General features: G+C 61.9%; 5 protein-coding genes across 11 annotated transcripts; 2 read left to right on the plus strand and 3 right to left on the minus strand.

Annotated features, from left to right (window-relative positions):
- The first annotated feature begins 168 nt into the window (after positions 1 to 168).
- FTSJ3 (FtsJ RNA 2'-O-methyltransferase 3) lies at positions 169 to 7,649 on the plus strand. Of its 2 annotated transcripts, none has more exons than XM_069876965.1 (22): positions 169 to 259; positions 775 to 888; positions 975 to 1,080; positions 1,293 to 1,339; positions 1,523 to 1,602; positions 1,771 to 1,870; positions 2,029 to 2,223; positions 2,304 to 2,419; positions 2,576 to 2,680; positions 3,185 to 3,285; positions 3,359 to 3,439; positions 3,524 to 3,688; positions 3,999 to 4,134; positions 4,243 to 4,448; positions 4,568 to 4,691; positions 4,785 to 4,878; positions 5,006 to 5,150; positions 5,254 to 5,330; positions 5,494 to 5,596; positions 5,728 to 5,911; positions 6,382 to 6,476; positions 6,731 to 7,649. In XM_069876965.1, exons 2-22 carry the CDS (start codon positions 822 to 824, stop codon positions 6,918 to 6,920), a joined length of 2,517 nt encoding a protein of 838 aa, XP_069733066.1. In that variant the 5' UTR covers positions 169 to 259; positions 775 to 821; the 3' UTR covers positions 6,921 to 7,649. The 2 variants fall into 2 exon arrangements, with proteins under 2 accessions (XP_069733066.1, XP_069733067.1); XM_069876966.1 differs by having other exon boundaries at positions 218 to 263.
- Positions 7,650 to 8,463: 814 nt separating this feature from the next.
- PSMC3IP (PSMC3 interacting protein) lies at positions 8,464 to 10,754 on the plus strand. 2 transcript variants are annotated; one of them, XM_069877030.1, is made up of 8 exons: positions 8,464 to 8,583; positions 8,661 to 8,767; positions 9,038 to 9,127; positions 9,198 to 9,309; positions 9,405 to 9,550; positions 9,730 to 9,807; positions 10,085 to 10,144; positions 10,225 to 10,754. In XM_069877030.1, exons 1-8 carry the CDS (start codon positions 8,550 to 8,552, stop codon positions 10,282 to 10,284), a joined length of 687 nt encoding a protein of 228 aa, XP_069733131.1. In that variant the 5' UTR covers positions 8,464 to 8,549; the 3' UTR covers positions 10,285 to 10,754. The 2 variants fall into 2 exon arrangements, with proteins under 2 accessions (XP_069733131.1, XP_069733132.1); XM_069877031.1 differs by having other exon boundaries at positions 8,478 to 8,583; positions 9,730 to 9,783.
- Positions 10,755 to 11,270: 516 nt separating this feature from the next.
- On the minus strand, positions 11,271 to 14,864 carry MLX (MAX dimerization protein MLX). The gene is made up of 8 exons (XM_069877029.1): positions 14,798 to 14,864; positions 14,373 to 14,409; positions 14,206 to 14,295; positions 13,367 to 13,473; positions 13,031 to 13,130; positions 12,537 to 12,636; positions 11,964 to 12,165; positions 11,271 to 11,520 (listed from the first exon to the last, which is right to left on the minus strand). The coding sequence occupies exons 1-8, from the start codon at positions 14,834 to 14,836 to the stop codon at positions 11,464 to 11,466; spliced, it is 732 nt and encodes a 243-aa protein (XP_069733130.1). The 5' UTR covers positions 14,837 to 14,864; the 3' UTR covers positions 11,271 to 11,463.
- A 916-nt stretch (positions 14,865 to 15,780) lies between these two features.
- On the minus strand, positions 15,781 to 20,971 carry COASY (Coenzyme A synthase). The gene is made up of 10 exons (XM_069877041.1): positions 20,549 to 20,971; positions 19,506 to 19,706; positions 18,742 to 18,956; positions 18,294 to 18,425; positions 17,842 to 18,031; positions 17,355 to 17,419; positions 16,889 to 16,973; positions 16,663 to 16,760; positions 16,404 to 16,550; positions 15,781 to 16,123 (listed from the first exon to the last, which is right to left on the minus strand). The coding sequence occupies exons 1-10, from the start codon at positions 20,949 to 20,951 to the stop codon at positions 16,067 to 16,069; spliced, it is 1,593 nt and encodes a 530-aa protein (XP_069733142.1). The 5' UTR covers positions 20,952 to 20,971; the 3' UTR covers positions 15,781 to 16,066.
- Positions 20,972 to 21,852: 881 nt separating this feature from the next.
- Positions 21,853 to 24,086, minus strand: HSD17B1 (hydroxysteroid 17-beta dehydrogenase 1). Of its 5 annotated transcripts, none has more exons than XM_069876868.1 (6): positions 23,657 to 24,086; positions 23,390 to 23,554; positions 22,936 to 23,115; positions 22,772 to 22,865; positions 22,261 to 22,444; positions 21,853 to 22,174 (listed from the first exon to the last, which is right to left on the minus strand). In XM_069876868.1, exons 1-6 carry the CDS (start codon positions 23,751 to 23,753, stop codon positions 21,995 to 21,997), a joined length of 900 nt encoding a protein of 299 aa, XP_069732969.1. In that variant the 5' UTR covers positions 23,754 to 24,086; the 3' UTR covers positions 21,853 to 21,994. The 5 variants fall into 5 exon arrangements, with proteins under 5 accessions (XP_069732969.1, XP_069732967.1, XP_069732970.1 ...); XM_069876866.1 differs by having other exon boundaries at positions 22,772 to 22,883; XM_069876869.1 differs by lacking the exon at positions 23,390 to 23,554 and having other exon boundaries at positions 22,772 to 22,883.
- Between the last annotated feature and the right edge of the window lie 71 nt (positions 24,087 to 24,157).

The raw sequence follows: 24,157 nt of genomic DNA on the forward strand, positions 1-24,157 counted from the left end.
CTGCCATCTTGATAGGGTCAAAGGTGATATCTCTGCTTCACGAACGATCAGCCGTGAAAGAGCGGGACGCAGACGTTTCTCGGAGGGAACTCGTTACTGTTCTCGCTTCTTCAGCCCGCGGCAGCCCGCCTGGCCCCAGAGGAGGGGATGCGCCTCTCCCAAGATGGCGGCAAAGGGCGAACGCAAGCGGAAGTAGGGCGGCTCGCGCGGGGCACGGCGGGAAGGCGGCGGGGGCACGAGGTGGGGGAGCCGGGACCGAGTGTGTGGGGGTGAGGGGAACAGGAGGGGACTGGGGAGCCCGGGCCTCGGGGAGGGGCCGGCTGGAAGGAGCTGGGGGGAGTAAGGCGCTGAGAGGAGGTGAAGGGGCGCTGAGGGGGCACTTGAGGGGATGAGGGAGCGCTTGAAAGGACTCTGAGGGGTCACTTGAGGGGACGAGGGGGACGCTCAGGGGGTAAAGGGGCACTTGAGGGGATGCTGAGGGGACAAAGGGGCACCTGAGGGGATGAGGGAAACGAGGGGAGCGCTGAGAGGACAAGGGGGCACTTGGGGGGACGCTGAGGGCATACTTGAGGGGGCAATGAGAGGGCACTGAGGGGTTGTTGAAGGGATGAGGAAGCAATGAGTGGGGAATAAGAGAGGGTTCTGAGAGGACAATGAGGGGGTGCCGAGGGGATGAAGAGTTGCTGAGGGGATGCTGGGTTCACCTGGGGTGGTGGCAGGGATACCAGGCCATCCCTATCCTCCATTTCCCTTACCTCACCTCTGTTTCCCTAGGTCTGGCTGGCAGCGGGGCCTGACCCCACAGAGGGACCCCCGCCACCATGGGCAAGAAAAGCAAACTGGGCAAGAGCCGGCGGGACAAGTTCTACCACCTGGCCAAGGAGACCGGTGAGGGGCCTGCCCGCTGGCTGTGGGGAAGGGGGGCTGCAACCCCAAACCCCGGTAATTTGTAACCCACAGCTCGCTCTCTACAGGCTTTCGCTCCCGCTCCTCCTTCAAGCTTCTCCAGCTCAATAGGAAGTTCCAGTTCTTGCAGAAGGCCCGGGCGCTGCTGGACCTGTGTGCAGCTCCTGGCGGGTGGTGAGTGATGTCAGGGCCCCAGGGCACAGCCCGGTTCCCCTAGCTGTTCTGCCCCATCCTACCGAAGTCTTCTGTGTGTTTTCTGTTGCGGTGGCTCATCTCAGCTTCTTACCTCTCTGCCAAAGCTGATTCCAATCCCCCAGCACCACAGCTCAAGGCTGGGGGCTGTCCTGGGCTGCTGCTGTAGCTTTGTTCCTCTCCGCTCTTTCCAGGCTGCAGGTGGCTTCCAAATTCATGCCGGTTTCCAGCTTGATCATCGGTGAGTAATGTGACCCATCAGGATGGGCTGAGGGAAGGAGCCTCCACTGCAGTGCCTGAATGTGGCAAAAATAAGGGGATCTGGGTTGGGAATCCTGGTAGGAGGAGGTGGTGGGTGGGAAAAACATCTGGGATGAGCTGGAGCTCGGTTATGAGAGGTGGTGGTGTTCATATCTTACACCAGGAGTGGACTTGGTCCCCATCAAGCCCATTCCCAATGTGGTGACGCTGCAGGAGGACATCACCACTGAGAAATGCCGCCAGGTATGGACCTGTTTCCCCTGCCCTGAGTGGGTGTGGGCATCGCCCCACCAGCTCAGCTGGGGTTTGCACCAGGCTGGGATGGAGGCGGGGGCTGAGCGGACCTGAGGGTGCTGCCCGTGGGTTCTTGCAGAGGGGTTTGTGGGACAAACGCATGTCCTTGTCCTTCAGGCCCTGCGCAAGGAGCTGCAGACGTGGAAGGTGGATGTTGTGCTGAATGACGGAGCACCCAACGTGGGAGCCAGCTGGGTGCATGACGCCTATTCCCAAGGTGGGGCCCTCCCGGGGCCGGCGTGGGGACTGGCACGCATGGTGGACACGAGGACAGGCCCATCTTGTACCCCAGCAGTGCAGGGTGGCTGCAGAGGGCATAGGAGTAGGGCAGAGGGGACGGTGACACCCGCTGACTGCTTTTCTCCTCTGCTCCAGCCAACCTGACCCTCATGGCTCTGAAACTGGCCTGCGAATTCCTGTGCAAAGGTGGTTGGTTCATCACCAAGGTTTTTCGTTCCCGGGACTACCAGCCTCTCCTTTGGATCTTTCAGCAATTCTTCAGCAAGGTCCAGGCCACCAAGCCCCAAGCCTCTCGCAATGAATCCGCTGAGATCTTCGTGGTGTGTCAAGGTGAGCTAGCCTGGAGGACCTGCAGCTGCGGGAATGGGGCTGAGACAAACCTACTGATCTTTCCAATTTCTCAATGCCAGGTTATCAGGCTCCAGACAAAATCGACAGCAAGTTTTTTGACCCAAAATACGCCTTCAAGGAGGTGGAGCTTCCAACTAAGTCTGTCAGCGAGCTGGTCAGCAAAAAGAAGCCAAAGGTATGAGCCTGCTTTGCTGGGCAGTAAGGCCAAACGTGTACAAATGGGGTGGACACTACAGCGAGACATGAGTTCTGTGGCATCGTGCATCCATTAAGGATGGTTGAAGCTGCTTTTGTGCCGTGCTGTGGCTCATCCCACTCCTTTCTCCCGCAGGCAGAAGGCTATGCGGATGGCGACATGACCCTCTACCACCGCTTCACCCTGATGGACTTCCTCAAGGCTCCCAACCCCGTGGACTTCCTCTCCAAGGCCAATGAGGTGAGTGCTTGAAGTCAGGGGAACCTTGGTGGCCCCAGAGATGTTCCAACCCCCTGCCATGGGGGGATCCCACTGCATCAGGGGCTCCAAGCCCCATCAGCCTGGCCTTGAACCCCTCCAGGGATGGAGCAGCCACCACTGCTCTGGGAAACATGGGCCAGGGCCTCCCCCATCACAAAGAATTTCTTGCTAATGTCTAATAGAAATATTTCCCCTTCCTGTTTAAAGCCATTCTCCGTCACCCTGTCACTTTAGGCCCTTAGAAAAAGCCCCTCCCCAGCTTTCCTGGAGCCCCTTTCAGCACTGCAAGCTGCTCTAAGGTCTCCCTGGAGCCTTTTCTTCTCGAGGCTCAACAACCCCAACTCTCTCAGCCTGTCCTCATAGCAGAGGTGCTCCAGCTCTTGGGTCATCTTCATGGCCTCCTCTGGACCTGTTCCAACGGTTCCATCTCCTTCTTGTACTGGGGATTCCAAAGTGGAATTCATTTCCCTCTGCTCTGTCCAGATCACGCTGGGGGATGGTGAGCTGGAGAATCACAGTTCCACCACGGAGGAGCTGCGCCAGTGCTGCAAGGACATCCGTGTGCTGGGACGCAAAGAGCTCAGGTACCGCATGGGACTGGGACAGGGTGTTCTGCTAGGCCTGGCGGTGTCTCTAACTCTCTGCCGTTCTGCACAGAGCCCTGCTGAACTGGAGGACAAAGTTGCGACGTTTCTTGGCCAAAAAGCTGAAGGAGCAGGCGAAGGAGCTGGATATCAAGTAGGAACAACGGGGCTGCCCCTGAGACATGGTGGGGTGGGCCTGCCACCAGGGAATATGGTCTGAACTCTTTCTTTCTGGCAGCCTGAGCTCTGGTGAAGAGGAGGAGGGCGAAGAGGAGGAGGAGAAGGAGAAAGAGAAGAAGAGCTTATCAAGAGCCACAGCTGATGAGGTGGTGAATGACGAAGAAGAAGAGGTAGAGCTGGCGCTGACAGAGATGAAGGCCAAGGAGCTGGCAGAGTTGAAGAGGTAAAAACAGCGGGGGAGCACTGGGCCAGCAGAGCACAGCGGGGGACGGAGCTCACAGTTGTGTCAGAGCCTGTCCCTCTGGGCAGTGGGGTGGGATTTGTGGGTCTGGGGTCCGTGGGGTTGTCTGATCCTCTAAGCAGGAGAAGGGGCTGTTCCAAGCTGTTGCGGGCCCCCTTTATCCCAGTGCCGGGGATGCCTCAGAAGGGGGTGACAGGGCTGCTGAGGGAGATCTGGCTATAGATGAGCACCTGATACGTGTGTGTGTGGGGCAGAGGACTGTGTGACCTCATCCCTTCACATCCTTCTCCAGAAAGAAGAAGAAGATCCTGAAGGAACAGCGGAAGCAGCGTGAGCGTGTGGAGCTGAAAATGGACCTTCCTGGTGTCTCCATCGCTGATGATGGTGACACCAGCATGTTCTCTCTCCGGACTATCCACAAGACCCCGGTGTGTGGGGCAGGGGGAGGCCAGGCTCCTGGAGCCATCGGGGCTGGGACAGCAGCAGCCCCATGGCTGCTGGGCTACAGCTTGTGACTCTTGTCTCTTGCATTGCAGCTGCTGAATGAGTTGACCCGAGGGGACATGGCATCAGCAGATGCCCTCTTGGAGATAGGACCTGGGGATGATGACATTTATGTCTCAGATCACGAGGAAGATGACGACGTGTCCCTGGCCAGTGATCTGGACCCAGAGGAACTGCTTGAGATAGAAGCCCGTCAGCGCCGGCTGGAGCGGGAAAGGCGAGAGCAAGGTGCAAAGAGGTGAGTGTCAGCAGGGGCCTCCCTGGGGCAGGGGCTTCCTTCAGAGCAGCTCCAGAACCTGGCAGTGAGCACACCCCATCCTGGCTGGGCAGTGCTGATCCTGCTGCTGTCTGTCACAGGGGAAAGCTTAAGCAGAAGGAAGAGGTGGAGGAGGAAGGGGAGGAAGAAGAGAATCCCCTGCTGGTGCCCCTGGAGGAGAAATCCGTGCTGGAGGAACGACAGACCAGCCTGTGGTTTGGGAAGGTGAGTCTCGCTCAGCCAGGAATGACACGGCAGCCTTAGCCCCAGCAGCTCCCCAGGTCTGTCCTATTTTGACCTGCTGCTCCCCATCCCCAGGACGCTTTCGCTGGCATCGAGGACGATGCGGATGAGGAGCTGGAGCTGGGGCAGTCGCAGATGTTGGCTGAGAAACAGCGCGAGCCTCAGAGAGGTCAGTGTGGACCCCTACTCCATGGGCAGGGACACCTCCCACTGGATCTGGTTGCTCCAAGCCCCATCCAACCTGGCCTTGAACCCCTCCAGGGATGGGGCAGCCACCACTGCTCTCTGTTCCGCAGGCAAAGCAACAAAGGAAAAGCAGAAGAAGAAACCCCAGGAGGAATCTCCAGCTGAGGCCCCACCTGCCACAGACACAGGACCTGACGCTAATAAAGTGCAGGATGAGGAGAGCAGCGATGACGACAGCAGCAGTGATGAGGAGAGGTGAGGGCTGAGAGGAGGGCAGTCTGGATGTTCTCCCCAAGCTCCACAGTCCTGCAGAGTGGGGATGTGAGGCCCCCAGCCCTGACCATGCTCTTCTCCGCAGGCCACTGATTCCGGCAGGGAAGAAGCGGGGCCGTGTTGAGCCATGTGGCTTCGAGGTGGTGCCCATTGAGAACCCAGGTGGGTGCAGGGTGGTGTGTGGACTCACCTGCAGCCAGTGATTCCGTGTCGAGTCCTTCTTTAGGGACAGGAAGTAGAGTCAGACGATGCTTACCTGGACTGACAGGACTGCTTGCTCCTCCCTGGGTCTTGGGCAGCTGCAAAATCTGTCTGTATTTTGCAGTGAAAAGAGCCCGTGTCCTGGATGCAGAGGGTCTGGCGCTCGGCTCCGTCATTGCCACCTCCAAAAAGGCCAGGCGGGACCTGATTGATGACTCCTTCAACAGGTACTTGCAGGTGCTGGGTGGGGAGCAGCGTTCAGTCTCCTGAAAGGAGACGGGTCTTAGGGGTGACGGATGTATTGGTGTGGGGACCTCTGTGTCCCGCTCACAACTCGCCCGGGTCTCTCCCTCTCCAGGTATTCTTACAACAAAGATGAGGGAGAGCTGCCGGAGTGGTTCACTGAGGAGGAGAAGCAGCACCGGCGCAAGCAGATCCCCGTGGACCGGCAGACGGTTGAGGCGTATCGACAACGCTGGCGTGAAATCAACGCCCGCCCCATCAAGAAGGTGGCAGAAGCCAAGGCCCGCAAGAAGCGGCGGGTGAGTGGGGCTGTGGGCCTGAACGGATGCTCTGTTCCCCCTCCCAGGTGCTCTGTCCCTCCTCCAGTTTCACTACAAACTCATTCCAAGAAGGACGTTGAGGGGCTGGAGCGTGTCTGAAGAAGGGGAATAGAGCCAGGGAAGGTTTTAGAGCACAAACCTTACAAGGAGCGGCTGAGGGAGCTGGGGTTTAGTCTGGAGATAAGGAGTCTGAGAAGAGACCTCATTTCCTGTCAGGCAGTGGCGGAGGCTGCACAGGGAGGTGGTGGAGTCCCCATCCCTGGAGGTGTTTAAAACATGAGTAGGTTTCGTACCTGGGGACATCATCTAGTGGTGAACTTAGCAGGACTGGATTGATAGTTAGGCTCAGTGATCTTAAATGTCTTCTCCAACCAAAACCATTCTGGGGCATCCTGGAGCAATCTAAGAAAGCCATTCCCCCTCGTCCCTCACCCTCACTGTCCCTACAGATGCTGAAGAAGATGGAACAGATGAAGAAGAAAGCAGAGGCTGTGGTGAACACTGTGGATATCTCAGAGAGGGAGAAGGTGGCCCAGCTGCGGCGGTGAGTGGAGAGGCTGGATCCACAGCCTTGGTGTTGCGCTGGGCTCGACTGGAGGGCTCCTCCACATAACCCAGCAGGGCTGTGAAGGGTTGGGCTGGGTCTGAGTGTTGGCTGAGGGGTGGGAGAGCCACAGGAGGCCCCAGCAGAGTACCAGGACCTAATACTCATCTTTGGAGACATCCCAAAGCCAAGCTGCTGGGGCTGGGACAGCTGGAGCAGGGGACTTGGTCTCACCTTCTGCCGTTCTCCCACAGCATCTACAAGAAGGCTGGGCTGGCCAAGGAGAAGCGTCAGGTCACCTACTTGGTGGCTAAGAAAGGCGTAGGGCGCCGCGTGCGCCGTCCTCCTGGCGTCAAGGGCCAGTTCAAGGTCGTCGACAGTCGCCTGAAGAAGGACACGAGGGCTCAGAAGCGCCAAGAACAGAAGAAAAAACGCCATAAGTGATGCAGGAGCCGCTCTGTCCTCGGTGAGGGACTCTGCCTGGGGCAGGACTGGCTCCTGTCCTCCCCCCGCAGCCTCGGGAGCAGCCGCCTCATCCCAGGCTCTGCCCCAGCGTGAGGACAGGGCTGTGACTTGACCACACGTTAGTGCCTTGGTGTGACATTGCCTCCTGTCCTCCGGTGGGGCCGGGAGGGTTTATTTGGCCTCAGCACTGTACCATCGATCCCTTCCTACGCGTGACTGCTTCTCCAGTTCTCACCATTGCTGGATCCCATGGAAGACGATGACACAAACATTTGGACCGGCCCGTGCTGTCCCCAGAGATGCTCAGGGGAAAGGCTCCCTAGGCCGTGTTTGTCATCGAAGTACAGGACTGTGGGTGCTGAGCCTCGAGGCACAGCGCGACTCCTTGGTTACAGTGGAATTAAACCCTGGTTTGAAGATGTCCCGGGACGTTTCCTGCATCCCAGTGAGGTGAGGAGCCCGTGCCGTGAGCTGCCCCCTCCCTTCATGTGCTGTTTGGTGTGGAGGGGCTCTGCCAGCCCACTCGCTCCATTTTAGCTCTGGTGAAGAAGCTGAATGGCAGTGGAATTGCCCAACATCCCTCCTGCCTGCCCCGACCACAGCAGCCCCCCTGGCCCTGCCCCCTCCAGCTGTGGGACCCTGCATGGTGAAACGAACAAAGACCAAGGGAAAACAAGCATTTGAGCAAATATATTTATTTAAACCCAGGGCAGGGGATTCTCTCCCTCTGAATGCAATCTGATTCTCAGCCAAAGTCAAGTATCTGTGGCGAGGGCTTGCAGAGCAGCAAGATGTTCGCCCGTAGCTCTGTGGGGCTGTGGCTTCCTTGGGTCCTGGTGGCCGAGTCCAGAGCAGGCTGTGCCGTGTGGTGACAGGGGGGCTGTGAGCCCCTCTGCAACGCCTTCTGCCCTCAGGGAGGGCCCGGGTGGTGGCCAGGGCAGGAGCAGAGATGGCTCCTCTCACAGTCCTTGGTGGCTGAGGGAGTCGGGATGAGTCAAGGGGAGCAGCTGGGAGGCTTTGGGCCGTGCTAGCAGCTCTGCTCCTGACCATCAGCCTCCTCCGAGTGAAAGGGGTGTCACGTAAGGGGAGGCACCTTCCCTCAGCCTCTCCTCTCCCTCCAGCTGAGCTCCATCGCCTGCGTGATCCCAAACCCAGGGGGGAAGGCCAGGGGTGTCCTGGGCGTCTGCGGCGCCTTTCCCGTTGCTTTTTCTAAGCCGTGAAACACGATTCCGATGCTGTTTCTGCAGCCAGGAGCGCCGCTGTGCGCGGACACCCCGTCCCGGTTGCTGGAGACCGGGGTCCGTCTCCTATCGCCCAGCGACCAATCGGATTCCCTTTGGGATCCTTTTTTCCTCCATTCAGCCAATCAGATGCCGCCTCTCGTCGTTCCTTCTCCCCGCAGCCAATCAAAATCCGCCTCTGTCTCGCAGCGGCCAATCAGAGTCCATCTCTCTTCCTCTCCTTCTCCCCGCGACCCATCAGAGCCCGCCTCTCTTCCTTCCCGCCCCTCGGGCACGAGCGGCGCGCCGGAAGTGCGTCATCACCGCCGGCCGGGAGCGGGCAGCGCGCCAGAAGTGCGTCATCGCCGCGGACGGGGCGCGCGGGAGGATGAGCAAGAGCCGCGAAGGCGGCGCGGCGGGCGGTGAGAGCGGGCGGGGGGCGGGCCCCGTGGGGCGGGGACCCCCGAGCGGCCTCGGTGACCCGCGCGCTGTCCCGCAGGAGGCCCTGCCGCCGTGCTGCTGCGGTATCTGCGGGAGCAGAACCGGCCCTACAGCGCCCAGGACGCCTTCGGGAACCTGCAGCGGGAGCACGGGCTGGGCAAGGCGGTGAGCGGGACCGGGCCGGGCCGGGGAGGGTCCCGGGGAGCGCGGGGCCGGGGAGGGTCCTTTGGAACGCGGGGCCGGGGAGGGTCCTTTGGAACGTGGGGCCGGGGAGGGTCCCGGGGAACACGGGGCCGGGGAGGGTCCTGGAGAACACGGGGCCAGGGAGGCTCCCAGGGAACATGGGGTTGGGAGCACGAGGAGCAAGCCAAGGAGCACAGGGTCAGGGTGGGGAGCACGGTCCCTGGGGTGCAGCTAACGGCCCCGGTCCCGCAGGCCGTGGTGAAGGCGCTGGAGCAGCTGGCGCAGCAGGGCCTCATTCGGGAGAAGGCGTATGGGAAGCAGAAGATCTACTTTGCCAACCAGGTGAGGCGCAGCCCCCAGCGCTGCCCCTGCTCGCAGGTCCCTGCTCACCCGCCGCTCCACTTGGCCGCAGGAGCAGCTCCCGGCTGCCAGCGAGGCTGAGCTCCGCAGCCTGGATGGGGAGATCACCGCGCGCGCCGCCGCCGTGCAGGCGCTGCAGCAGAGCTGCCGGCAGCTGGAGGCAGGTGAGTGTCTCCATCCGGCTGCCGGAGCACCAGGAGCAGCCGGATCCCTGCGGGAACGGGCAGCTGTACCCCGGTGATCGGTGCCGCCCCGGCAGAGCTGAGGGACCTGAACAGCTCCGTGACGACCACCGAGATGGCCAAGGAGCTGGAGGAGCTGCGGAGCGAGTGCGCCGGTTACTCGGAGAAGCTGGAGAGGATGAAATCTGCCAGCAGCCACGTCACGCCGGAGGAGAAGGAGAAGGTGAGGGGCAGGGCAGTGGTGGCCGAGCAAAGGCTGGGCCTGTCCTGGCGTCCAGGTGACTGGCTCTCCGACCCAACCTGTGCCGATGTTGGGTTCTGTGCCGTGTGGGTCCTGGGTCGTGGGGGGCGGCTCCACGGGGCAGCGGCTGCCTGGTTCTCACTTCGCCTTGCCCTCGGCAGGTCTGCAGCGAGCAGAAGCTTTACTGCAGGGAGTGGCGGAGGAGGAAGCGAATGGTAACGGCCTCGCCGTCGCGTAGGGTGGGTGGTCAGCGCCGGGAGGGGACGGTGACAGGGGTGCAGGGTCTGCTGGGCAGCTCTGTGAGACGAGCACCTTCCCAAAGACTCAAGGGGACCAGGAGAATCCCCTGGGAAGAGGCCGTGTCGCTGCTGTGCCCAAACGCACGAGCCCCTGGGAGGCAAACGGGGCTCCCTTGGGGTTGGAAGCGGCTGCTCCCGCACTGCGGAGAGTGACAGACCTCGGAACCGGGAGCTGCCTGGTGCTGGCGCAGCCCTCACCGCAGCCGTGTCCTGCCAGGCAACCGAGCTGCTGGACGCCATCCTGGAGGGCTACCCCAAGAGCAAGAAGCAGTTCTTTGTAAGTACGGCAGCCCAGCTCAGCCCCGCAGACCCGGTTCCGCCTGCCCGGCCCCGCTGAGCCACTCTGTGCCGGAACAGGAGGAGGTTGGGATAGAGACGGATGAGGATCACCACGTCACGCTGCCGGCGGCTGTGTGAGGCGCTTGGGGTCTTTGCATCAGGGAGGACAAGGAGCTGATGGTGGAATTCAGCAGTTGGGTTGGTTTTCCCCTCTTTTTGCAGGGCTTGGGCTCGCCCTGCGTGTTTTTTATGCCTTTGTTTCACGGTGCGTTCCAGCAGCAGGGGTGGTTGGGGGCACTGGGCGGAGGGTCCCTTTCCCCTCCCCTCAGCACATGGGGCTGGTGGGAAAGGGAGACACACACGCTGTTGTGGAGCCCTTGGTATTCCAGTAGGAAAAGGGAGCGATTGCCTCTGTGAGGGAATAAACTGGTGGCTGTTATGGACGCAGAGCTCTGTGTGTGCTTTAGCCACTTCCCACAGCGCAACCGGGACCCAAGAAACACGGGCTCTGGTCTAGCCGTGACCTGGGCTTCAACATCTCTGTCTCCAGCCAGCTCTGGGAACCCAAATGAAATCAGAAGAATCATTAAAACATTCAGCAAAATTTATTTAGTTGCTTTTCACAATAGAAAAATACATTGCTTTTGTGTGTGAAGGGGGTAAAGCTCCACAGTCTCCTCCTGGGCAGGAGGCTGCTTCTGGCAGAGCCTCTCGGGGGCTCTCACGTCGCTGTTCTGTGCCCGAGCCCTGCCTGGAATCTGCGCCCCCACGGGCGAGGATTTTCTGCACCACAGAACATCACCTGGGTGACACCCCGTGTGCAAAGCACTCTGGGGCTTCTGTTGCATCAGAAAGGGGACACAAACACAAGGTTTGTGGTTCTGTGCAGCTCAGAACCCTGCCCCGAGGGAGCTGCTCGAGCGGGAGGCAGAAGCAGCCTGTTCCCAGCCTCCTTAAAACAGAAACCACAGCATTTAGCAGGGTTTTCATTTCACCCCCTTCCTGTGGGGTGGTACCAGGGGCGAGAGGTTACAGAGCAGAGCTGCTCTGGGGCACAGGGGCAGGGGCACAGGCACATCCACCTCCCCTGCCTGTGCCACAGCCTCCCTGGCACCTTAACAATCTCTACTCCACACACCACACCCCCATTTTTTTTTTTTCTTCTCCCCTTTTCTTAGTCTCTACAGCTATTTTGTGATCACCTGTGGAGCAGCGGTGTCTGCACAACCTGGGTTTGGTTTTGTGGTTCATACAATAAATAATCCGGAGAAACTTTAGGAACAGCAGCGAGGGCGATGGCCCAGCCTGTCCCTGCGCTCAGTAGAGCTGACTCTTCAGCTGGTGCAGGACCCCGATGACGATGTCCCGCAGCGTCTGGAGCAGAAAGGAGACACAATCAGTCATTCCCATGGAGAAAAAGCCTGTTCCTGGTGAGCAGCTCCGGCCAGAGGCAGCGACACGAGCTGCAGGCACCGTCCCAGCCCAGCACACGCAGTGCCAAGTACCTGACACCAGTACAGGAGACGCTGCTGCTGCCACACCTGGACCTGGCCCCACCGAGGTTTCCCAATTCCCAAAGCACCTTTAGGTGTCCCGAAGGAGTGATGGGGACCAAGCAGGACTTCCCCCTGGCTAGTTTTGGCACCAAACCAGAGCTCCAGAGCTACGGCACCATCTCCCAGCCTGCCCCAGTCCAGCACAGCCACGCTGCCCCCTCGGAAGCCCCAGGAGAGGGAACAGCCTCAGCCAGCCCTGAACTCCAGCTGGGTGCAAAGGTCTCTGCCCCATTTCCCATCACAAGAAGCGCCTGCGCTCACCTGGGGCTTGCAGTGCTCCTCAATCCAGCTGAAGACACAAGCCGAGAGCTCCTGAAAGCTCGTTACCGAAATGGAGGCGTTAAAGGACTGGAAGAGGGAATCCATAATGCCTTGAAAAACATTGAACTTCATCTCATCGGAGATGGGGCCCTCCCCCTCGTTTGGGTTGTCCTGATGCGCTTTCACAATCTGCTCGTAGTTTCTGAAACAAAGCAAATGCCCTGTGATCATCAGAGCGAGGCCTCGCAGGGCAGAGCTCACTGCTCATCGCCAGCCACGGCAAACGGCACAGGGAAGGACAAGACCACGCGTCTGCGGAAGATCCTTCAAGGAAATAATCACTGGGAAGCTGCAGCTGCTCCTGACACTGGGAGCAGACTGACTCAGGTCCGCCTTCATACCAAACTCCACCAACTGAGCAAGACGGACCCACAGGAATGAGCTGCCGGAGCAGAAACGATGACAGCAGGAGGGACAGGGAACTCTGGGCGCCGTCTCCCAGCACTGAGTGCACCCACGAAGCCTTGAAAGGACAGCAGAGGAAACGGAAGCAACCGACAGCTCTTCCCTTACACTTTCATGATCTTCAAGGCCATCACGTCTTTCCTCAGGACAGAAACTTCCTCCTCTTGCTTCTTCTTTTCCTTGTGCAGGAACTGGATGTAGTCAATGGCTGAGCATGAAAAGATAAAGTGAGGCCTCAAGAGCACACAGGCACCCAGACCCTGCTGAACCATGTCCTGAAGTGCCACATCTATGTGGTTTTTTAACCCCTCCAGGGATGGAGACTCCCCCACTGCCCTGGGCAGCCTCTGCCAGGGCTTCACCACTCTGTCAGTAAAGAAATTTTTCCTGATGTCCAATCTAAACGTCCCCTGGTACAACTTGAGGCCATTCCCTCTCATCCAATTGCTTGTTACTTGGGAGAAGGCGCCCAGCACCCAGACTCCCTCCACACAGTCACCCCGTAAGGTTCCCAAGCACCAGACCCCTGTGCTGCACAGCTCCAGCGACGCATTTTAGGGGCTGGTAGCAAACTCTTCCCCCTCCCCACCATCAAGACTCACTTTTCTGGAGGACGATGGCCTTGCTCAGCTTCTGGGAGCCTAGGGAGAAATCCTGCTGCTCACAAGTGGGAACGATGGCCTGCAAGTCATCGTAGCCTTTCTGCGGGGAAGCAGAGCCACAGCTCAGGCGTTTGGAGATCAGCCGTGCCAGACTGGCTGTTTCAAAAGGAATCAAATCCCAGCTCCCACTGCACGGCCAGACAGCCCCGTGGTGGCTTTGCAGCCCGCTCGTGTCAAGAGGGCAAATCTGGCACCAAAGTAAAGGGGAAGGTGCCGAAAACAGCAGGGATCTCGGTGCCGCAGGACCACTGCGCCCCAACAGCCCACAAGGGTTACCTTGATGGCATCTCGCCTCTTGCGCTCCGCCTGGGTGTGCGCCCGCCTGCGCCGGTCCTTGTATGACTCCTTGTAGGACTCCTGCTGGTAATCACTGTCCTCGTCATCTGTGGGGAGAGAACTTGCCTGAGTGAGAGGAAGCCCGACGGGTGAAGCCCCGAGGCACACGGAGTGGGTGACTCCTTGAGGTGCCAGCCAGGCTCCGTCTCCTGCTGCAGGCAGCTCCAGCAGGTTGGGCCAAGGACGGATCACAGAATCATGCTGGGTTTGGGTTGGAAGGGACCTCAAAGCCCATCCAGTTCCACCCCTGCCATGGGCAGGGACACCTCCCACTGGATCAGGGGCTCCAAGCCCCATCCAGCCTGGCCTTGAACCCCTCCAGGGATGGGGCAGCCACCCCTGCTCTGGGCAGCCTGGGCCAGGGCCTCCCCACCCTCACAGGAAAACATTTCTTCCTAAGATCTCAATCTCCCCTTTTTCAGCTGAAAACCATTCCTCTCGTCCTCTCCCTTCACTCCCTGATCAAGACTCCTCCCTAGCTTTCCTGTAGGTGCTCTGAGAGGCACTACCAACCCTTTCCCTCCCATTACAGAGCTGGGCACAGGAAGATGTCTGCACCTCCCTTGGAAAGGCATCAAAACCTGACCAATTCCCTACCCCAAACACTGCTGGAAACTACAGGGCCCCGATACTGTTCCCCACCATCCTCCCAGTGGGCAAGAGAGGCAGCTACGCTCACACCCTCGGCCCAGTGGTGAGATCTTAGGGCACTGCTCCATGCTGGGCTGCCTGGGGAACAGGGAAACCCACAGCGCAGAGGACAAGCCCCACAGGCCCACCTGTGTTGGGGACAGAAGAGGCACTGGTGGAGCCGATGCTGTTGGCTCGTGACACGATGCTTCCTTTCCTAGCATTTTCCATGAAGAGCGCTGGAAGAAGAGGTTTCGTAGGGTCAGGGACAATGTCAGGGTGTGTGAGCAGGCACAGAATGATAGCTGGCACCTACCTGAGTCTAGGCCATTGTCACTGCAGGCTGCGTCCACCTGATGTGGGAGGAGAGAGGTCAGAGGGGCTGGAGCAGCAAAACGCAGCCCTGTCCCCCCCCAGCCCCTGGAACAACCCCCCCAAGCTGGCCCCTGCAGCTCAGCCCCCACCTCAGCCCGAGCCCTGGTCCCCATGCAGCCCCCGCACAGCCCCTCGAGCCCCAGAGCCCCGGCCCAGCCCCTGCCTCGCCGCGCAGCCCCCCGCGCCCAGCCCCGCGCCTCGGCCCTCCCTAAGCCCCCACACCTCAGATCAGCCCCACATCCCCCCCAGCCCCTCTAAGCCCTAGTCTAAGCGCCCCCCCAGCCCCTCTGACCCCCAGCCCGGCCCCGTTGGAGCCTCGGCCCGGCCCCCGCCCCCCCCCCGGAGCCCCCGAGGCCGCGGACGCACCTTCCCCCACGGCTCCTCGGCGCCCGGCGGCTCCGCCATCTTCCGCCGCGGTCACGTGACTCCCTCCCCAATCACGTGGTTCCCCTTCGCCCTCCCCGAGGTCACGTGGCCGCCCCTCCCCGCGGAAAAGGCCTCGAGCTGAGGGGCCGCTGCCCTCCCCGAGCTCCGCGTCTGCGCGGCCTCTAAACCCTCCGGGGATGGGGGCTCCTCCGCCTCCCTGCGCGGCCTCTGCCAGGGCCCCAGAGCCCTTTCCGTGAAGAAGTTTTCCCGGTATCCAATCTCGCCCTCCCCGGGAGCAACTTGAGGCCGTTTTCTCCTCCCATCGCTCCCCCCTGGGAGCAGAGACCAGCGCCCCCCCCCCCCCCCCCCCCCCCCCCCCGCCTCTGGGGGGTTAGAGACAGCGGCGAGGCCTCCCCTCAGCCTCCGCCACACCAAACAGCCCCAGGGCTCTCAGCCGCCCCCACAATCCTTGTTCTCCAGCCCCTTCCCCAGCTCCGTTCCCTTCTCTGGACGCGTCCCAACCCCTCAAGGTCTTTCTCGTAGTGAGGGGCCCAGAAGTCACCCCAGGATTCGAGGTGCAGCCTCACCAGCACTGAGCACAGTGTTGATCCCCTCCCTGCTCCTGCTGGCCGCCCCAGGGCTGAGCCACCCCAGGAGGCTGTTGGCTTTCTTGGCCCCCTGAGCCACTGCTGGCTCGTGTTCAGCCACTGCCAACCAGCACCCCCAGGTCTCTCTCTGCAGAAAGCTGGGGAGGGGCTCTTGATCAGGGAGTGGAGGGATAGGATGAGGGGGAACGGTTTTCCACTGAAATAGGGGAGATTTCCTAAGATATCATCTCAGAAATGTTTTCCTGTGAGGGTGGGGAGGCATATCACAAAAAAATCTGTTTTAAGATCTTGTCACTCTCCACAGTGGGAGCCAGGGGCAGCTGTGATGGGTGCCAGGCTGGGACACAGGGATGGGAGCAGCACACAGACACGTGCTGAGGGAGAAACAGCTTTACTGTCACACAGGGAGTCCCAGGCACTGGTGTGGTCCCAGTCTCTCAGCCCAAGGAGCTGCTGCAACGTCTCCCCCCTCACCAGGGGACGGCAGGATCCCCAGCCCCTCACCCCACCGCGGGGCTGGACATGGTGGGTGAGCTCTGTCCCCACACTGCTCTCCTCCCTGGCACGGTTGGCTCGTCGATGGCACGCGATGCCAGGACCCTCGCCTCCGATCCTGCCCGTGTGGGATCAGCCCATGATGGTCGAGGGAACAGTGACCCCGTCACTTGCTGCGCTCCTGGCTCAGGCGCTGCTGCAGGAGGTCCCAGGCCTTCTCCACCTGCCAGAGAACCCACACGGGGTGGCCCTCAGAGCCCGCAGCCAGGCCAGGGTCAAGGCCAGTGGTACCACAGCACAGGGAGGGGTGTGACACGAGGATTCTGTGCTTCCTGGCCCCTCCCTGCTGCATCCACATCCCTGAATTCATCCCTGTGGCTGTGCCTGGGTGGTGAGCAGCACATCCAACACACCGTGTGTGACTCAGGCATAGCACTGAGCCCTCCCGTCCCGTCACCCACCATCCCCTCGGCCACCAAGACAGATCCCAGCCTGGGCTCTACCTGCTTACGGGTGATCTCCGGCTCCCAGAGCGTGCACAGCACCACCTGCGCCTGCTCCACGCGCTGGCTGTTGGTCATCTGGCTCTGCACCCGGCTGCGGGCAGCCTCCTCGCTCAGCCCGTCCCTGGCCACGATGCGCTTCACCGCCTGGCAGGACCAGAGGGGACACGCGGGTGCTCAGAGAGGACGCTCGGGTGCTTGGAGGAGAAGCCGAGAACCAACTCCAACAGCCAGCGACGGGCCAAGGGGCACCACCCACCTCCTCCTGCGGGATGATGGTCGTCCACACCTCGTGGACCATGTCTTGCCAGCCAGCCTCCAGCAGCACGGCAGCGTCCAGCACGCACACGGACTTTCCTAGGGAAGGAGGACGTTCCTCGTTACCTGGCAGTCGCAAGGTTCCTGGGCTCTGGGTAGTGTTGTGCTGCAGAAGATCACGCGCTCAGCTCCCACCTCTGTGCTGCCATGCGAGCTGCCCCAGTTACCTTGAGCATCTGCCTCCCTGATCTGCTCCTTGACCATACGGGCTATCTCAGGCCATACGATGTCCGTGAGACTCTTCAGCCGCTCCTGGAAAGTGCCACGATGGAGTCAGTTACTTGCCCTTAGAACCCCTGGGCACCAACAAGGGAACCGCTGGTGGCACCCAAAGAACCAGCTCGTACATCAGGGCTGTTGCTCCGCACTGGGTGAAGGACGTGCGAGGGACAGAGGGGACAAGGATGGGGACGTGGAGGCAGCAGCAGCCGCTGGGGCAAGAGGAGTGTGTCCTGTGTGGCTGCTGATGGCTACAGAGACAAGATCTCTGTGTCCTGTCCGTACGTCACTGCCAGCAAGTGCAGTCAGGAAGGCGTCATCAGCTCAAAGGGCTGAAAATCCAAAAGCCTCAGCACAGAGGCAGAGTTCCCCACCGAGGAGGTTAAATATTGCCAGGCTCTGTGCTGCTCTCACCTCGTTTCCAAACACTTTGGCCCCAAGGACTTTCCTGTTTATCGTCCCATCTTCATTCAAGATCTCTGCAGGACAGAAGCAGAACAGGTTTGGGAGGAGTGAATCCAACTCACTTCCCTGCGGCAGCCTAGGTGGGAGGGAAAGGATTTGGACATGGGGCTCCTAAAGGAACCCAGAAAGGAGCTGCAGGGCCTGGCCTGGCAGCTGTACTCCAGAAAAGGCCAGGGAAGAAGTTTTCCTAGAAAAATAACAGCTGGATTTAGCCTTCCACACCAGTTTACAGCAGCTGTAACTCAGGATGGGCAAGATTTTAGGCGCAACCCAACGATCACTGAATTGGCTACAGAGTCCAATGTGGACGGTGTGGAGCCAAAATCCCATGGGGAGGAGAGCACAGGCCAGGACGCCTCCTTGGGACGCCACGACGATGCCGCCCCTTCCTCCTCTTCCTCATCCCAGTCTTCTCCGCAGCCCTCGGTGGCTCTACCTGCCCCAAAGGCTGCCACCACCCGCTCGTAGGCAGGGCCACCGGGGACGTAGACAGCGTGGCCCAGCTTGTCAGCGTCGATGAGGAACGCTCCCAGCTGCCCCAGGAGTTTAGCGATGGAGGATTTTCCGCTCCCAGTTCCTCCAGTCAGGCCGATCACGTATGGGTGTGAAGGCAAGGCAGGGTCTTGCTAAGGGAAGAAGGAAAGCTGTTGCCAGCAGACAGGGGACGCAGGCTCTGCCTGCACGCTCCAACCACCCATCCTGGAGAGGGGCACGAAAGGTCCTGGTGCTGCAGAGCAGGGTCCAGCTCTTGCCTGAGCAGCAGGCAGGCGGCCCCCCAAAACCTGCCCCTCCAGGGCAGGGGGACAAGCTGGTTCCCCAGCCCTGAGCCTGCCACCCCTCCTGCCAGGCACACGGTCCCTCCTCGCAGCCCACAGTGTCCCCCCTCACCCGCGGGGGCCGCAGCAACGTGCCCAGCAGCCGGTGCCGGAGGCTGGAGGAGCTGATCTTCTCCTCCTCATTCTGAGTGTGGTCAGGGTCCTTCATCAACAGGATCTCGTAGAGAACCAGCTCAGGGAGCCCCTGCCAAGAGAAAAAAAACCCAAGGGTGTCAGCCCTGGAGACAAAGTGGAAGGAAGGAGGCTCGGTGGGAGGTCAAGGTCTGAACAAAGCAGAACAAATAAGGCTGTGGCTGCTGCCAGCATCCCCATGGGGCAGCTCCATTCCCATGAGGGGCCCGTTCCCAGCACGATCCCAACCTTCCATGCACGCAGGACCGGTGGCTCATCGAGATCGAATGTGCCCACAGCCAAAGGCAGGTGGGGATACAAGGAAGGGAATTATAGAATCATAGAATAACCAGGTAGAAAGAGACCCACTGGATCATCAAGGCATTTACATTTTCAAGTCTCTTCTTGTTGACAGCCTCCCCTCCTCTGCGGGTCTCCTCGCTGACCACCAAGCACTGCAGGTTTGGGTCTGTCACCGAGGGGCCGTAGGGGTCGGCCAGAGGAACAATGTCGTAACGCAGCGAGGGCTTCACGTCCTCCAGGAACTCCCGCAGCTTTGCCTCTCGCAGCTCATACGGCTCAATCAGCTCCATCAGGACCTTGTCTGCCAGGTGCCAGGAGGGTGGAGAAGCAAGAGAGTGTCTGTTTAACAGCATGCAATCACATAATCACAGAAGCATTTGGTTGGAAAAGACCTTTGAGATCATCGAGACCAACCGTACCTGTCTATTACTAAACCATCCCTGAGCACCTTGTCTGCCCAGTTTTTAAATCCCTCCAGGGATGGGGACTCCACCACCTCCCTGGGCAGCCTTGTCCAGTGCCTGAGAACCCTTTCAGTGAAGAAATTTTTCCTAGTATCCAGTCCAAACCTCCCCTGGCCATTTTCTCCTGTCTCATCACTTGTTATCTGGGAGAAGAGACCAGCATCCACCTCACCACAACCTCCTCTCAGGGAGCTGCAGAGAGCGATAAGGTCTCCCCTCAGCCTCCTCTTCTTGGAGCAGAGGGTGATGGAGATGAAACCCATCTGTGACACGGGGAGGCTGCTGGTCTGGACCACTGGCCCCTTTCTGTGCCCCATCCTGGTCAAACCCCAAGAAACCCCCATCTCCCCCTGTTCCTGCACGGTGCTGGCCGCCCCGGTACTCACGGCGGAGCAGATCCCCGTCAGCCAACCCGGCCACGAGCCGGTGCTGGGCCAGGAGGCAGCAGGCGCTGAGCAGAAGGCGGTGGGCACCGTGCAGGCGGTCAAAGGTGCCGCCGACCACCACGTCGGAGAAGCTGGGGAGCGCTGAGTCCTGGTCTGCGCTGGGGTCCAGGTCGGGGTCTGCACCGGAGTCCAGATCAGGGTCTGCACGGGGAAACACAGCAGGGTCTGCACCAGGGAAAGCACTGGGGGCTGTGCTGAGGTTCACACTGGGCAAGGCACCGGGATCACCAGGGTCGGGACTGGGGATTGCACTGGGGACCACAGAATCACCAGGTTGGAAAAGACCTCCAGGACCATCAAGTCCAACCATTCCTACCAACCATTAAACCATGTCACTGAGCACCTTGTCCACATGTCCTTCAAACCCCCCCAGGGAAGGGGACTCAACCCCCTCCCTCGGCAGCCTCTGCCAGTGCCCAATGACCCTTTCTGTGAAAAACTATTTTCTCATGTTCAGCCTAAACCTCCCCTGGTGGAGCTTGAGGCCATTCCCTCTCATCCTGTCCCCTGTCCCTTGGCAGAAGAGCCCAGCTCCCTCCTCTCCACAACCTCCTCTCAGGTAGTTGCAGAGAGCAATGAGGTCTCCCCTCAGCCTCCTCTTCTCCAGGCTAAACACCCCCAGGTCCCTCAGACTTGTTCTCCAGCCCCTTCCCCAGCTTCGTTGCTCTTCTCTGGACTCGCTCCAGAGCCTCAACATCCTTCTTGTGGTGAGGGGCCCAGAACTGACCCCAGGATTCGAGGTTTGGTCTCACCAGTGCCGAGCACAGAGGGAGAAGAACCTCCCTGGCCCTGCTGGCCACGCCGGCTCTGATCCAAGCCAAGATGCCATTGGCCTTCTTGGCCACCTGGGCCCCTGCTGGCTCCTGTTCAGTCGCTGCCAACCAGCCCCCCCCGGCCCCTCTCCGCCGGGGGGATGGGGGGAGATCGCAGAGGGGTCGGGCTGGAGGCGGCCCCGGGGCTCGCAGCTCCCCCCCGGCACGTACCGAGCAGCAGCGCGGGCAGCCCGGGGCAGCAGCCGTAGGCGGCGGAGGCGAGGAGCCGCAGGCCCCTCCGCAGCGGCCCCGGGGCCCCGAGCGGCTCCTGGGCGAGCAGCACGCGGGGCGGGCGGGCGAGGCGGCGGCCGGGGCCGAGCAGGACGCGCAGATCCAGGTCGCCCCGCGCCGCCGCCGCCCCGTACAGCGCCGCCAGCGCCCGCAGCAGCTCGGGGCCGGCGGGGGGCGCGGCGGGGACCGGCGCGGGGGCGGCGAGCGACAGCCCCGGCTGCAGGTGCACGTAGAGCGGCCCCGACACCAGCCCCGCCGCCGCCTCCAGCGCCGCCGCCGCCCGCCGGGACACCGAGCGCAGCGGCGCCGTCAGCACCAGCAGCCCCGGGCCCCACCGAGACATCGCCCCGCGCCGCCCCGAGCGGGGCCGGCACCGGCAGCCGCCCCGGAACGAGAACCGCCCCGGAACGGGACAGCGGGGGCGGAGCGAGCGGGGGGGACGGACCCGCCGGGCACCGGAAGTGAACGGGGGACGGGCTGAGCGCGCACCGGGCACGGGGACCGGAATGAGGCCCTGCTCGTGGAACCGGGATCCAAACGGAGCGAGGGAGCCCCCGGAGAACGGGCTGAGCCCCTACCGGGCACGGGGACCAGGCTGAACCCTGATCGGGGAACAGAATAAACCCCTACTGGGCACGGGGACCGGAATGAGCCCCTGCGCATGGAACCAGGATCCAAACGGAGCGTGGGAGCCCCCGGAGAACGGGCTGAGCCCCCACCGGGCACGGGGACCGGAATGAACCGCACCGGGGAACAGAATGAACCCCTGCTCATGGAACCAGGATTCAAATGGAGCGTGGGAGCCCCCGGAGAACAGGCTGAGCCCCCACCGGGCACGGGGTACTCGGCTGAACCCTCAACAGGGAACGGAATGAGCCCCTACCAAGAACGGGGACCGGAATGAAGCCCCACTCGCAGCACCAGGATCCAAACGGAGTGTGGGAACCAGGGGAGCCACCGGGGACCGGGCTGAACCCCACTAAGCATCACAGACCGGGCTGAACCCCACCGGGCACCGGGAGCCAAACCGACTGTGGGAATCGGGGAAGCCTCCGAGTACCAGGCTGAGGCCCTGCCGGGCACAGAGGACGGGGCTGAACCCCACCGGGGAAAGGAGTGAACCCCCGCTCACAGTACCGGGAGCCAAACGGAGCGTGGGAAGCGGGGAAGCCCCCAGAGAACGGGCTGATCCCGTACCGGGCACGGGGAACCGGGCTGAAGCCCAGTGGGTACCAGGGACCGGGCAGGACAGGAGGCAGGGGGCCCTGTGGCTGCAAAGGCTTTATTGGTGCCACAGTGGGAGCGAGGCCCCTGGACGGGACGGACACCACAGGGCTGGGGGCCCGAGTCTGCAGGACCGGGGTCGGCACCCCAGGGCGGCTCCGCTCAGGGCTGGGGCTCGCTGGCATCGCCGGCCTCGCCGTGGCCGAAGACGAAGTCGTGCATGGCCTGGACGTACGCGGAGCCATCGGGGCTGTCCAGGCGCAGGCGGGAGAGCGAGGCGAAGCGCTGGGTGGTGAGGCAGCGCAGCGGAGGGCAGGGGCTGCCGATGGCCTCCAGGAACACCTGGCAGAGGGACCAGATCCATCCCGGCCCCGAGCCCCGCGGAGCCCTGCCGGAACCCCGCCGGAACCCCCAGCCCAGGCACTGACCTGCAGCACCTCCTCCACCTCCTGGGCCGCCTCGCAGAAGAAGCTCTGGCAGTGCTGGAGGTACCGGCGGTAGAGATTCCGTGTCTTGGTGTCCAAGCCCTGCAGCTCGCTGCCCTCGGGGTCCGGGCACTGCAGGTTGGCCAGGAAGCTGGTGTTGACGGGTCCGCACTCTACCAGCGTCACACTGCGAGAGGGAATGCGGCGGCTGCTCTGAGCCAAGTGTGCGAGCCACCACAGCACCCTCCACCCCAGCATCCCAAACTTTCACCTCCATCCCAGCATCACCTCCACCTCCATCCCAACACCACCTCCACTTCCATCCCCAACACCACCTCCACTTCCATCCCCAACACCACCTCCACTTCCATCCCCAACACCACCTCCACTTCCATCCCCAACACCACTTCCACCTCCATCCCCAACACAACCTCTACCTCCATCCCCACCATCACCTCCATCCCAGCACCTGGAGAACAAGAGCCACAATCCCCGTGGCTCCACCGGGACTCACTGGATGTTGAAGGGCTGCAGGACGATGGCCAGGCTCTCACACAGCCCCTCCACGGCGAACTTGCTGGCGCAGTACACGGCTTTGAAGGGCAGCCCTGAGGCAGAAACACACCCTGAACAGCAGCTCCTTTCCTCGTAGCTCCCCACAGCAGGGCCAGGTCTCACCTTGCAGCCCCCCGATGCTGCTGGAGACGATGATCCGCCCGGCCCCACGGCGCTTCATGGCCGGCAGGAACGCCTGGATGGTGCGGATGGTCCCAAAGAGGTTCACGTCGAGGACGGTCTTCATGGCGTGGTCAGAGCAGGTCTCCAGGGGACCCATCAGTCCCACGCCGGCGTTGCAGACTGGAGCACAGCACCGTGAGCTGCCCGCAGCGCCCCTGCCCGCTCCCCAGCACCCCTGAGGAGCCAGAGGACAGGAGCGGGGGCACTGTTCCCTGCCGATGGGCCAGCACCAAACCCAGCTCCCATCTACTGAACATCTCCCGACCCAGTCCCGGGACTGGCGGCACCTCCCGTGATTTGGCACCTGCTCCCCGTGCCCCGGGGAGGATCGGTGACCCCAGAGGGGTCCCCCCAGCCACCCTGGGGACAGTGGGGACACCGGGAAGGGCCATACCCAGCACATCCAGCGGTTGCTGCCCCTGCACCCGCTGCACTGCGGCCGCCAGCGAGCGCGGGTCGGTGACATCGAGCTGCAGGACGTCCAGCGTGGCGGGGCAGCAGCCCCCCAGGCGCTCCAGCAGCCGCTCGCCCTTGGCCGGGTCGCGCATGGTGGCGTAGACTGGAGGGGAGAGCGTGGTGGTGGGAGCCCAGGCTCCTCTCCAGCCGCTGCCGGGCCCAGGAGCCCCCCGGCTGCCGCCCCCCGGCGCTGTCCCCCCTTTACCTTTGAACCTGTGAGCGGCGTCGGCCGCCAGGCGCGCGGCCAGCCCCAAGCCAATGCCCGAGGAGCAGCCCGTGATCAGCACCGTGGTCTTCTCCATGGCCAAGCAGTGCCGGCCGAGGGGTTCACACCGTTTAAAAGGGCTGGGAAGGAGGGTCCTCCCTTTGCCCCCCGCCCCCGTGTTGTGTCTGCCACCTTATCTCAAGGCTCCTCCACCCACCTCCCTCCCCGCGTCCCGGGCTCCCCACGCTCGATGCTTGGGCAGCTGCGATGATAAAGACCCCACAGAGCCAGGACCCCCGCCAGGAGGAGGCTCTGGGGCACAAGGGGAGCCCAGACAGGGGTCGGTGCCAGCTCCAGCCGCGCCGTGCCGTGCCACGCAAAGCATCCCAGCTGCCAGCACGCTCCTGGCAACGTGTTTTTCCAGCTATGCAGGCTCAAGGGCCGAGTGCTGCTCCCCCGCCCCCCAGTTCACACCAGCCCCGCGCTGGGAGAGGGGATGGA

Source organism: Phaenicophaeus curvirostris, chromosome 26 (assembly GCF_032191515.1).
Source record: "Phaenicophaeus curvirostris isolate KB17595 chromosome 26, BPBGC_Pcur_1.0, whole genome shotgun sequence".
Lineage (NCBI taxonomy): Eukaryota > Metazoa > Chordata > Aves > Cuculiformes > Cuculidae > Phaenicophaeus > Phaenicophaeus curvirostris.

What these genes read in the sequence shown, in the direction of transcription:
- FTSJ3 (XM_069876965.1), top strand. Translation starts at nt 822, where the DNA reads ATGGGCAAGAAAAGCAAACTGGGCAAGAGCCGGCGGGACAAGTTCTAC. An exon ending in CTGGGACGCAAAGAGCTCAG is followed by an intron (nt 3,286 to 3,358) that starts GTACCGCATGGG and finishes CGTTCTGCACAG; the next exon opens with AGCCCTGCTGAACTGGAGGA. An exon ending in GGACTATCCACAAGACCCCG is followed by an intron (nt 4,135 to 4,242) that starts GTGTGTGGGGCA and finishes CTTGCATTGCAG; the next exon opens with CTGCTGAATGAGTTGACCCG.
- MLX (XM_069877029.1), bottom strand. Translation starts at nt 14,836, where the DNA reads ATGGCGGAGCCGCCGGGCGCCGAGGAGCCGTGGGGGAAG. An exon ending in CTCTTCTGTCCCCAACACAG is followed by an intron (nt 13,474 to 14,205) that starts GTGGGCCTGTGG and finishes CTCTCCCCACAG; the next exon opens with ATGACGAGGACAGTGATTAC. An exon ending in AGAGGCGAGATGCCATCAAG is followed by an intron (nt 13,131 to 13,366) that starts GTAACCCTTGTG and finishes GCTTCCCCGCAG; the next exon opens with AAAGGCTACGATGACTTGCA.
- PSMC3IP (XM_069877030.1), top strand. Translation starts at nt 8,550, where the DNA reads ATGAGCAAGAGCCGCGAAGGCGGCGCGGCGGGCG. An exon ending in AGCACGGGCTGGGCAAGGCG is followed by an intron (nt 8,768 to 9,037) that starts GTGAGCGGGACC and finishes CCGGTCCCGCAG; the next exon opens with GCCGTGGTGAAGGCGCTGGA. An exon ending in CGCCGGAGGAGAAGGAGAAG is followed by an intron (nt 9,551 to 9,729) that starts GTGAGGGGCAGG and finishes TGCCCTCGGCAG; the next exon opens with GTCTGCAGCGAGCAGAAGCT.
- HSD17B1 (XM_069876864.1), bottom strand. Translation starts at nt 23,753, where the DNA reads ATGGAGAAGACCACGGTGCTGATCACGGGCTGCTCCTCGGGCATTGGC. An exon ending in GCAACCGCTGGATGTGCTGG is followed by an intron (nt 23,116 to 23,389) that starts GTATGGCCCTTC and finishes GCTGTGCTCCAG; the next exon opens with TCTGCAACGCCGGCGTGGGA. An exon ending in AGGTGGAGGAGGTGCTGCAG is followed by an intron (nt 22,175 to 22,260) that starts GTCAGTGCCTGG and finishes TCCCTCTGCCAG; the next exon opens with GTGTTCCTGGAGGCCATCGG.
- COASY (XM_069877041.1), bottom strand. Translation starts at nt 20,951, where the DNA reads ATGTCTCGGTGGGGCCCGGGGCTGCTGGTGCTGACGGCGCCGCTGCGC. An exon ending in GCTGCCCGCGCTGCTGCTCG is followed by an intron (nt 19,707 to 20,548) that starts GTACGTGCCGGG and finishes TTCCCCGTGCAG; the next exon opens with ACCCTGATCTGGACTCCGGT. An exon ending in GGTGGCAGCCTTTGGGGCAG is followed by an intron (nt 17,420 to 17,841) that starts GTAGAGCCACCG and finishes TCTGTCCTGCAG; the next exon opens with AGATCTTGAATGAAGATGGG.